Genomic DNA, 12,316 nt, shown 5'->3' with positions numbered 1-12,316 from the left:
TCCATTCTTTGCCAGATGTAGGATAAGGACGTTTTAGAAGATAATTTAAGATTTATGACAAAGTTTGGACATACTAAATTCACACGGCCTACTTTTGGATAAACATTTTAAACACGTGCACAATACCAAAATCACTTTTAATTTAATCTGCCGCGCCCTGCTATTTATTTATTATGGGTTCTAATTATTTTGATAAAAGTTTCTAAAAGCTAACTTTAGTTCCTTCGTGGTGGTACAGGAAAATGCGGGAAGCCAAGTTTCTTGACACTGGAGTGCCAAGGGAGTCCATTTTCACTTCCTCCCAATTCTGTCATCTCTAGCTGTGCCCCCACCCCGAGAAAACTAGAGCCGTCGCCAACCTTCTGAGGACCTCAATTCTGCGCACGAGATACTCACCAGGGCAAGAGGTACACGAAGACAAACAACACCAGGTCCAAAAGGAGGAAGAGCCAGACGTCTAGCCAGTATGAGTGTTTAGGAAGCCCGTTAGTCCCGGGTTGAGCTAGCACATCTTGGTTTGGCTTACTCTCAGCTCTCCACGAGCCCCTTCGCTCCCGAGCACCGTCCGTACCAGACGCTTCCTGGCTCCCGTCCATCTCCTCTCCTTTACTGCAATTCCGCGCACCGGAAAGCCGCACTTCTGCTTTGGCGGAACTAGAAGACTACTAAAGCTGACCGCTGCGGTGCACCATAGCCCCGCAACCAATTCCGGTAAGCCCCGCCTACCACCTACCGGCTCCGCCCTGTCTCCCCGGCAGTGCGCAGGCGCTCTGCCCCGCCTCGCCGGCTATGCGCAGGCGCTCTGCCCCGCCTCGCCGGCTACGCGCAGGCGCCTTGCCCTTTCAGGAACTCGCGCGGGCCTTGTTTCGCTTCCCGCGGGAACGCGCAGACTCTCCAGGCGGGTGTGTCCTGCTCCTGCCTCCTGGACGTTCGCTGCCGCACGTAGCTTACGTTCCACACACCTTGCCTAAAGGGTTTTCCTGGTTTCTAGAAAGGAAATTGTCACGACGCGGGTAGGATCATCTCTCCGATACCTGTAGGGCTTTTGACTTCTTCCTGTCCTTGTATTAGAAAGGCTTGCGTGGATGATTTTGTACAGACGGGCTCTTGATCTTTCAAACCATTCCGATAAAGGTGGGCGTCATAATTATATCCATGAATTTTCAAAAGTACCAGAGAGGGGCAAGTGTGAGAATTGCACAGGTATTTATTATGTATACAGTGCATCCTACAGGCCAGAAGAGAGCACCAGATCTCATTATAAGATGGTTATGAGCCACCCTGTAGTTGTTGGGAATTGAATTCCGGGTCTTTGGAAGAGCAGCCAGTGCGCTTAACCTCTGAGCCATCTGTCCAGACCATGGGAGTATTTTTAATAAACCACTAAACTCTGTGTCAAAACATTCTGTGGCTAATAGCTAAAAGCCCGTTGAGGTCTATTAACTTAACAGCCCACTAGTATCTACCAACCCAAAAGCTCAGATAGCATTTTGGACATATTGAAAAGCTTCCTCCCCTTCATGGACCCTATCTCTCCGACATACCCACCAATGTATTTTGAACTTGCCTTGATTTATGACTGTCTTTGTTCTATGATTTAAAAAACAAACAAACAAACAAAAAAAAACCTTCATGAAACTGCTTCCACATTGGAGGATAAGCTGAATCTGTTCCCAGGACATGGCCATTCAAAGTGGCTACAGAATCAACTATCTCTTTTTTCTTTTAAGATGAAACCTGAAGGAAAAAAAAAAAGATAAAACCTGTAGTTTTTGCATAGACAATACAAAGTTTGGCTATGGCCCCATCAGGAATACTAATGGAAAATGACTGACTCCTACCACGAGGCCTTTACATTTCAAGTATTCTTATCTATTGCTATGCTATACTTAATTTTAAAAAAAATCTAGACATATAAGTTGGTTCTGTTACTGAAGATGTAGTTGTGTAGTGTTCTCACATGCACTACCGTTAAATCTTCCTAAAGTCTAATGCCGGTATCATTTTACATATTTAGGAAATTGGACTAAAAGAATAAATTACCAAAGGTTACTAAAATAACTGTAAAGTTCAAGTTCAGTGTCTTAATGCTATTATTTGTACAGCTAGCTAACTGGACTTTAGTTCACGACTAGGTCATACAGACAAAAACAGCACACAGCTGCAAAGAAAAATACTATTATCTTTTGCTTTGTGAGGTTGAGAGCCATTACCTGGGGATGAGTCAGATTGTGCTGTGGACAAGACTGTCACCTGTTAGTGGGTTAGAAGTTCCTTGAATTTAATTGATACTGGGTGTTTACAAAAGTTGAGAAAAATGAATAAACTGCTGGTTCTTCCAGAGATAGACCATGCGTCCACTGGCCAAGGTAAGACCAGTTGTTTCTCATTATTGAAATAGGCCTCAGAAACTTGAATTTATTAAAGTAGCCTGACATAAGGTGGGAAAAGAAAAACTTGAACTCTTTCCAAGCATCCCAGGCTCTGAGTTGATTTCCATGCCTGTGGAGGTGTTGGTCTTCTTGGTCAATGCAGGCAGGAAGGGTATTCTTGTCACGCATCCCGGGTGCTGACAGGAAGTATTGCTTCCCTCGGGATGGCAATTAATGCTGATAGAGAGAGCGGTTTATATTAAACTCAGTTGAAAGATCCTTCACTTTCTTCAGACTTAGCTGTGTTTTTCTTGCTTACTCTTCATAATAGAAATGAATCCAGAGTATACTGAGGAAGGATTGTGCTATGCCTTTTGGTTAGACGCTTAATTTGAAAAGGAAAAAGTTAGGAATGGCAACATGGCTTAGCTATAAGGCGTTTGCTGCCAAGGCTGATGATCTGTATTCAGTCGCCATGATTCTCATGGTGGAAGGAAAGAGCTGGCTTCCACGTGTCCCCCGTTACATGGGAATGAACGTGCTTGCACATCATCATCATCGTCGTCATCATAATGTAAAAACAGTACTGCACTGAAATCAAGGTATGTTGTCATAAATGAGTTCTGCCTTTCCCAAGCCCCTTTGAACTTTAAGACCTGTAAATTCAAGGGAGAAATATAGACCATGTGTTAAATTGTTTCACTGCTGCTGCCATCCAACACAGCTGTCTTCCTGATACAGCATTATTAGTCATCTCTCATCTTTATTTCATCTTTTCCTCCTTTTCAGATTTGGTACCTTTCTTAGTCACTGTTCTGTTGCTCTGAAGAGACACCATGATCACAGCAACTCTTATAAAAGAAAGCTTCTTTAGTTGGGGACTTGCTTACCATTTCAGAGGCTGATAGTCCTTGGTCATTATGGTGGGGAGCGTGGTCACATGCATAGCACCGGAACAGTAGCTGAGAGCAGCATCCTGTTGTGGGGCCAGGAAGGAGATGGTGCATATTCTGTTGCTAGCAGGGAAACAAAGCACATGAGGGGAGAAGAAAATTCAGTTCAGCACAACTTAGTTAGCCCGGCTGTCGCAAACTTCTAGAGTCTGACACCAGGTAGTTTATTTTAGACATATTTAAGTACAGTACAATTTTGGAGGGAAAAGTTTTCTGGTAACAATTATCTTAATCACATGTGCATTAAGACATGATTACATGGAAACTCTTTTGCAAAGTACTGTTGAGGCCTGCTCTTTGTAACACAGCTTAAGCCATTTTGTATCCATCTTTGTTCCTAAGGTAAAACTAAGTTCAAAGATTTTTAAACTCTGCTTACTAGTATTTATTCATAGCTGACACTAACAAACCCTGCCAGAGGGTCAAGTTCACCTTATACTTTACTACAGTTCAATAGCGTCATAATTCACACTCTGCTGTCTCCACACTTGGCTCCACTCTGGTTGCACTCTATGTTGTCTCTTTACTTGGCTGTACTCTGGTTGTACTCTGGAAGACGCTAACCATCACCTTACTTACCTCACTTGGGACTAATCAGCTTAAAGGTTAGCTGATAATACTTTGTTCTATTAGCCAAAATGAACGTAAAATGTATTACTGACTCCCTTGTCTTCTACACTTCATTTTCCTATTTTTAAAAAAAAAAAGTCTGTCCTAAGGACAGGTCTATGCGAGCTGGGCGTGGTGGCGCACACCTTTAATCCCAGCACTCGGGAGGCAGAGGCAGGAGGATCCCTGTGAGTTTGAGGCCAGCCTGGTCTACAGAGTGAGTCCAGGACAGCCAAGGCTACATAGAGAAACCCTGTCTCGAAACAAAACAAAACAAAAACAAAAACAAAAAAACAAAAAGAACAGCTCTATGCCACACTTTGGCTTATGACTCCACTGTGTCTCTGACCAGGGTCAGTCTCAAGGTGTTATGTTCAATAAACCATCCATATGTAACTGAGATTGGTATCTGGGTGTCTTCTTGTACTACAAAAGTACTTGTGACCTTTACCAAGAAGATGGATCCTGTAGCTTAAGTCTTAGGATCTGGTATGGTCTCTGACTTACTTAGCATAGAGGTCAGCAGGCTATAAAGTACATGTGACATTTCCCTACAGGTGGCTTCTGTTGACTTCTAAACAAAGCTGTAGTCCTTAGGGAAAAAACAGGTTCAACCGGATTTCTCCCAGAAGAACCTGCTCAGCAAGCACCTGGAGAAGCTTTTCTGACTGATTCGGTCAAACAGTTGCTAACGAAGCTGGATAACAAGGAAAGCATAGGTACTTGTGCATGCATGTTTAATAGCAGCTTTCTTCACAGCCATCAGTGTCCAGCAATAGATGAATGGAGAAGCAAAATGTGTAACAATATTAATATACAGTGGAAATTATTAAGTCAACTTGATTACTTAAAAAGAGAAATACTGCATAATCTCACTTACGTAAAGTATCTAAATGAGTCACTTCACAGAAGCAGTAAGGATATTGTTGAGGAATCCTGATGACGAGTATAGAATCTCAGTTCTACAATCTGAAAATAGGCTGAAGATTTGTTTCCTCATAGTGCAAGTATATTTAGGTACAACTAAAGTGTACACTTGAAAACAATATTTAAGCTGTGTATTGTGTCCTTCTACCACACTAAAATAGGCATTATCCAGTCTCAGGTATAACTTGTTTGTTTGTTTTTATTAGGTATGTGTGCACATGTGCATGCGTACCATATGTTGATATGCCAAGGCACACATGTAGAGATCATTGGACAACTTCTATCAGGTGGTTCTCTCCTCCCTCCATGGGTTCCAGAACTTGAGCTCAGCCTGTGAGACTTGCACAGCTTTCAACGCCCTCCCCTGTTATTTTTGGCTTTACTAGCCAGGACTCTAAGGAGCCCATGCACTCTGATCTTTATGTCTTAGTGGGATTCTTTAACATCTTAAAAAGGGAACTTTGGGGGTGCTGAAACAATTAGCGAGAGTGGAAAAGCTTGGGGTCTTGTGAGGTGAAGGACCGCAAGCCTTTCTAGTCCAGTGCTCCAGCTTAGCGCTCTAGACATGGCTATACACGTGATAGCAGGAGGCTGAGGGCACATGGCTGGGCCTTGGGGAGGTCATCTACATGGTTTAGGGTCCATCCGAAGAGGCTCAGGTGTGGCTGCAAGGAACATCTGTGGCTCTTTCAGGAACCGCCTTTTACTGTCTGAAAGAGCCAGCAGGCCTGAAGAGTTTAAGTACTGTTGGACTGGATTAATAAGGAGTTGTAAACCTAGACCTAAGTACATAGAACAGAGTTGTGAGTGCATAGAACACTGGGTTTCTGGGGGAATTTCATGTGAAAAAAAAGAACAAAACATTATTTTATTTTATATTAGAAATAAACCGAGTTTGATGACTCATGCCTATAATGCGGGGCTAATGCAGGAGGATTGTGTGGGCTTGAGGCAAACCTGGGTAGTGAATTCTAGGCCAGTGCAAGTCACAAAGTGAGATCTTGTCCTCACTGCCTTTAACAGCCCACAGATATAGAGTATCCTTAGAATTCAAAAGAAAAACAACCAGCACACTTACTCTGTCTTACACCCAGTGTGGATGAGCGGTCAGAGACAAAGGTGGCCTCACTTAAGTTGCAGCACTACATCTCTGTTTTCAAGGTTGGAAAGATGTTTCTCAGTTTTGAAAGAAAAATAAGAGACAGCCAATGACACTAACGATGGTCTCTAAATGAATTTACAGACATGAGAGTAGGTTCCTGGCTTAACAATGAGCCAAGCTGTGAAATTGCTCCACCATTTCTATATGATTTCCTAGGGAGTTGTCCTACAGTTTCCTTGTCATATGGTGACTCTTACTTGGGAACGAATGAAGGGTCCTCCCTAGAAGACTGAGAGTCCTAGTTAGGTTTCTGTGGCTGTGATAAAGACCATCACCAAAAGCAGCTTGGGAGGGAAGGGTTTATTTGGCTTACATATCGTGAGTCACGTAGTCCATTCAGGGAAACCCAGACAGGAACCTACAGGCAAGAACTGAAGGGGAAGCTGCCTAATGGCTTGGTTTCTTCACATTGCTTTCTTGTCATACCGAGGATCCCTGCCCAGGGGTGGAGTTGCCTACAGTGTGCTGGGCCTCCCCATATCAACCATCAGTCAAGAAACTGCTTCCATAGACATGCACAGGGCTTGTGCATATTGTCACAACCATGATGACATCATAATGCAACTGCACAGTTGTGTCTGGAGAGCACTGTTCCCTTGTAGCCCTTCACTTACCCCCTCTTCAGCACTAATTCACGCGTGTTGGAAAGAGTGGATGCAGCATAGGTGTCTCCCTTGGGGCTGAGCAGTCAGCAGGCCCTTATTAGCTTGACCTTGGCTAGTTTGTTAATCACTATCGACTGCAAACTTTTCTAATAAGGGTTGAGAGATGTATTTATCTGTGCCTCCATGCCATGTGGGCAGTAGAGCTGTTTGTTTTGAGACAAGGGTAGAGAGGTGAAATGCTACCAAATGATTGCTACGGGCCGTCTCAGTCAGATATAGGTCCCTGGGAACAAGCATTCTCAAAACGTCGGTAGACAAAGATAGGCGAGTGACAAACAGACAAACCCAGAGGTACTGTTTGAATCTGAGTGTCACTCACCTATCTTTGTCCACCAACGCTTGAGAACCCAACTGAGACAGTCCGTGGCAGGTGGCGCCCATCACGGGACTCAAAGTAAGGTAAGCTTTCTCTCCTCTTTTTCATACATTTTATTGGGCAAAGATAAGGACCTTGCCAAAGAGTGCTGCGGACACAGCAAAAAGAAAGGCTGAGCTAAGAGGGCAAGTAGGTAAGAATCATGGGGCATTCACAGTCTAAGAACACAGGTATGTTCCTGGCAGTATTGAGTCATATGTTAGAAAACAGAGGTGTTAAAACCTCAAAGAGTTTGGCAGAATTTTATGATTTTTTTTTAAATGTGAGTCCCTGGTTCCCAGAGGAAGGAATCCTGTCTTTAGAAAACTGGGAAGAAGTAGGAAAAGAAATGAGATTCTATGAAGCTCACGGTCCAAGTCAGATACTGGCATAAACGGTTTCCTTATGGGTAAATATTAGGGATCTGTTATCAGACAACCCTGAAATGGAAGTCTTCACAGAAGAAGCACCCTCTGAGGAGGAGGCTGCTCCATTAGAGCCATAAAAAGAAAAGAATAAGTCATGTAATACTTCACATAAACCAAAAGTGTACATCCTTGAACCTAAACCAGGGGATGATTTGTTAAATGATAAGGAGCTGGAAGATGAGCCAGAGGAGGAGAGGGATCATCTTCATGACCAGGATCCCCCTCCTCAAGATGCCTTTGTAAAAGCCACAGCACCTCCACTTTTTAGACCAAAACCTTAACCAAGACAAAAAATAAAAATTCCCACTCATGTGGTACTCATGGGGACTGTTAGAGAAGCAAGACAAATAGGTGACTTGGATTTCTGCTTCCCAATAACATCTTTTGAAGAAGAGGCCCCTCAATGGGAACTTCTTCCTTTAAAGACACTTAAAGAGCTTCAGTATTCTGTTAAAAATATGAGACCTAGTGCCCCATATACTTTGCAGATTGTGGAAATGCTGGGAAACGTGGTTAACACCATATGATTGGTTTCAGATGGCAAAATCTACCCTGAATCCAGGTTCCGCTCCACTTGTGAAAACAAACATGGCTAATATTTAATCACCAGCTAATAGTTTATATTATGACTTACAAGTAAAGTGTTTAAGAAAGCGCCAGATAGTGATGAGAAGAGCTAAGAAAAAACTGTCTTGACTCACAGCTGTTTGGCATAATGAGAGAACATTGACCTTTGATAAACAGGGCACCAATCTAATGACTTAAGAATGATGATTCAAGATTGATGACAACATTATTACTCTGCATCCTGTATTTTGAATTGTATGGAAAAATGTAACCACAAAAAACACCGCCCATTTCAAAAATGTGTAGACAAACCTAGCTTGCTTATCTACAAAATACACTCAGATTCAAATAGTACCTCTGGGTTTGTCTGTTTGTCACTCACCTCTCCTTGTCCACGAACACTTCAAGAACTTTCCTTCCCAAGGACCGTACCTGACTGAGGCAGTCCGTGGTAACTGATGACCCTGGAACAAGAATCTAAAAGGAAGGAAGTGAGCTCTTCTCAGTCTCCTCTGTCTGACATCACTTAGAGGGTTATGATAGTAAGAGCTCAGTGTTTGGGTCATGGGCTCCTGGCAATTTTGAAATTATCCTAAAGTTACACTGAGTGAGGTTCTCAGCTGTATAAAATATGGATACATCAACTGATACTGTCTATGCAGGGTGCGAGTTGTAGAGGTATGCATTAGAACAAATTCCATGAAAAAAAAAACAAGTCTCTGCAATTCTTTTGTAAAAATTTATTTTGTCTTCTGGGCTAGCTCAGAACAATCCCACCATGAAGAGGGAGGTGGACATGACATCTCATCTCTAGCTGAGGAGCTGTCTGACAACTGAGGGCTACTGGAAGGGGTGAATCCGTTTTGGGTGTTTTTTGTTTGTTTGTTTTTGTTTTGTTTTGTTTTTTGTTTTTGTTTTGTTTTGTCTCAGTATTCTTCAAGAACCTTAGCACTCCTCGTCACTCAAGCGCACACTCTAGTGGAAGGCCACACATCCAAGAATATATGGACAGCACCAATTGGACTCTGTGTGTCCTTTTTTTGTTTTGTTTGTTTGGTTTTGGTTTTTTATTTTGAGACAGGGATTCTTTATGTAGTTCTGGCCATCCTGGAACTCACTTGGTAGACCAGGCTGGCCTTGAACTCAAGAGATCCACCTGCCAGTGTCTCCCGGGGATTAAAGGTGTGCACCACCAGTGCTCAGCTTTTCATTTTTGAAGAGGACGCAGTTTGGTAGGTAGGTAGAAAGAAAGGTTGGCTATGGGTCTGTGTTGATTATGGCCAAAGGTAATTGTACAAAAAATTTAGAGAACTAATAAAAGAAAAAAAATATTTTTTCAGGCTACACTTGGGAGAAAACACAAACCAAAGAAGTAAAAGCAATTTAGACACATTAAGACATATATGGACCTGCCCCTGCCCTGAGAGGAAGAATAGACATGGGTCCCACCCATAACCAAAACGATAATTTATTTTCACTGGCAAAGGGAAAAGTCACTGAGTATATCAACCACACTCCAAGGCAGGGCTCATGCCTAGGAGTAGATGGCCAACACAAAATAAACTCTGTGTGTGTGTGTGTGTGTGTGTGTGTGTGTGTGTGTGTGTGTGTGTGTGTGTTTATTTTTGTTTTGTTTTCACATCAAAAATATTTGTATTGATCTTTTGCTTGTTTTGATTTTTGGTTTTGTGGTTTTGAGGGGACGGGTTTTGGTTTGGTTTGGTTTTTGGGCTTTTTCATTTGGGTGGGTTGGGAAGTTAGGAGGATCTGGGAGGAATTGGGAGAGGATAAAAACATAAAAATATATTGATTTTAAAAATTAAAACAGTGAACAGGAAAAAATAAAAAAGAAGGGAAAGGCTATGCTTCAGAACACAAAAGACAGACACCTAACCCGGACTGGAGCGTGGAACTGTGCTTACTCTTTCTTTCTGCTGAAATAATTTGTTCAAGAGATGTGTCATCTTTATGCAGAAAGAGAAGCTAGCCTTTGTTTTGAGTGTTGCTTGTATAGAATTTGGAGCCACGTAAACATCCAATGCCATTTTAAGCTTTAGAACATGGCATAAAAGTTGCCTTTGCAGCAGACACAGAAACAGCAATGGAAAGAGTCCATGTCCTTGCCCAGTAGATGGCACTCCTACACTGTAACCAAGAAGTACCAAATAATGTAAAGACCATTCTCACAATGGAAGCAGCCATCCTGCCTCCCTGTCCTCACAGAGCCTCCTCCAGCTTCCATTCTGCACCATGCAATGACCTCACCTACACATTGAGCTCTTCAGGTGCCCACGGATGTCTTGTTGGCCTTGTCTGGTTATTCTTTTGAAAATACATGTTGTGCTCATGAGCCATCAGCTGGTAGGGATGGGACTGGTGCAGAATCCTCCAGGGAGCAGAGGAAATGGCTCACTGAGTAGAGTGCCTGCTGAAAAGCATGGGGACCCAACTTGTGGTTCCAAGCACCCACATAAATCTTGGGCATGGTGGGGCACCCCTGTAACTCTAAAGCTGAGAGGGCGGTAAGTACAGGAAGATCCCCAGTGTTTTCTGACTCACCAGTCACTGACTGATGAGCTTCAGGTTAGTTAGAGAACCTGTCCCTCAAAATATGATGGGGAACAATAGAGAAAGATTCCCAATATTAGCTTCTGGCCTCCATACATACACAGTTCCGCATATGTACAAGTACTCTTATACAGTACATACATAAACATGTGCACACTCACACATTACACACATAAACATGTACACACATATACACACACTAAATAGAGGAAGAAAAGGAAAATACAAAGGTTCGTCATTATTGAGAATCTTAAAAAGTAACAAGGCATTGAAACAAATATAGTGCCTTCTGGCCAAAACAGGTTGCGAGGCCATGAAATCAGCCCTATTTAACAACGCAAGTGGTGTTTCTCTCTCCCCACTTCCTGCTCTCTATCATCCCAACACTCTTTTCCCCATGGCTCAATCCCAAATGACTGCCTAAGAAAGGGAGAGTTGCTGGGCATGGTGGCACACTCCTGTAATCCCAGCACTCGGGAGGCAGAAGCAAGTGGATCGCTTTTGAGGCCAGCCTGGTACATAAAGTGAGTCTGGGACAGCCAAGGCCACACAGAGGAAAGAGAAAGAGGGGGAGAGAGAGAGAGAGAGAGAGAGAGAGAGAGAGAGAGAGAGAGAGAGAGAGAGAGAAAGTTACTGTTACTCAGACACCATAATATATACTCTATGGCATGATATAATATGTACTATTTTATGAAAGGAGTTTAGATTTCCAGACTAAGTACCTCATTTTAAAGTTGCGTGAACTGCATTCCAAAGAAGACGAAGTGGCTTTCTCAAGTTCACACTAGTTTTGCCTAAGGCTGGACCAGAACAGAGAGGTCACATCTGCCATGTTGAGGCTCACTCACACACAGGCCCACAGTGAGACAATTTTAAGATTTTCCATCTACTCAAAGGAAATTTTCAATCTACATTTTGGTTCATTTTCTATACAAGAAAAGGACACATGATTCTATAATATACACAGAAGATGATCTATATATGATGTTTTATGTGGAAGCATTTATTCAGAAATATTCAGAAAAATCATAACTCATTACAGATACACACACGTTGTTTTAAAGCCACCAATGTATATGCCATATAACTTCTTAAAGGAAACACTAATGGGAGATCGTGGCTCATGCCTTTAATCCTCCTACTCAGGAGACACAGACAGGCAGATCTCTGTGACCTTGAGGCCAGCCTGGTCTACAGAGAGAGTTCCAGAACAGACAGGACTACACAGAGAAACTCAGTCTCAAAAACCAAACCAAACCAAACAAAAACAAAAAACAAAAAATAAGAATATTATTTATTTTCTTTTAAAATACCAGTTAAGAAACATAAAACAAATGAAGTCCTGATTAGCTTTTACTTTTTTGGCTTTGACAAGACTGAAGCTTAACCAGGGCTCATAAAATGATGGATGAGTCTGGCACTAGCACGACAGAGAAGGAAATCTGACATTAGTTTAGCTCTTCGGTGTTGCTCTGGGCTCCAAGAAGTTTGCTTATTCCTTCTTAAAGAACCGCTTTGCTTCAACTCCTTCATATGTGTAGGTCTGGAAGATTTTAACAAACATAAAAAGGTGTCAATAAGATAAAATTGCGTAAGATAAAAAAAATGCTAGGGCATTTTCTTATACCTGATAGCAATATTTTATGAAGATAGGATAGAACCATTAAAATTATATATGGAGTTGTAGACATGTATGGGTTTTGTTAAAAT

The 12,316-nt window shown here is 42.3% G+C and overlaps 1 protein-coding gene across 7 annotated transcripts in view; it reads right to left on the bottom strand.

Moving 5' to 3' along the window:
• Positions 1-12,316, bottom strand: part of LOC311583888 (fatty acid-binding protein, intestinal) — a 28,625-nt gene that overhangs the window by 1,130 nt on the left and 15,179 nt on the right. For 3 of the 7 annotated variants that reach the window (XM_084757829.1, XM_084757831.1, XM_084757830.1), the window contains exon 6: positions 397-12,149. In XM_084757829.1, coding sequence (XP_084613955.1) covers positions 12,099-12,149 — 51 coding nt within the window. In that variant the 3' untranslated portion in view covers positions 397-12,098. The remainder of the gene's footprint in view (positions 1-396; positions 12,150-12,316) is intronic. The other 4 variants (XM_084757835.1, XM_084757833.1, XM_084757832.1 and 1 more) reach the window with 4 other exon arrangements.

Source organism: Acomys minous, assembly GCF_964271855.1.
Source record: "Acomys minous genome assembly, chromosome: 14".
In the NCBI taxonomy this organism is placed as follows: domain Eukaryota; kingdom Metazoa; phylum Chordata; class Mammalia; order Rodentia; family Muridae; genus Acomys; species Acomys minous.
Note: the sequence above shows the minus strand (reverse complement) of the source record. Positions and strands in the feature narration are given on the sequence as shown.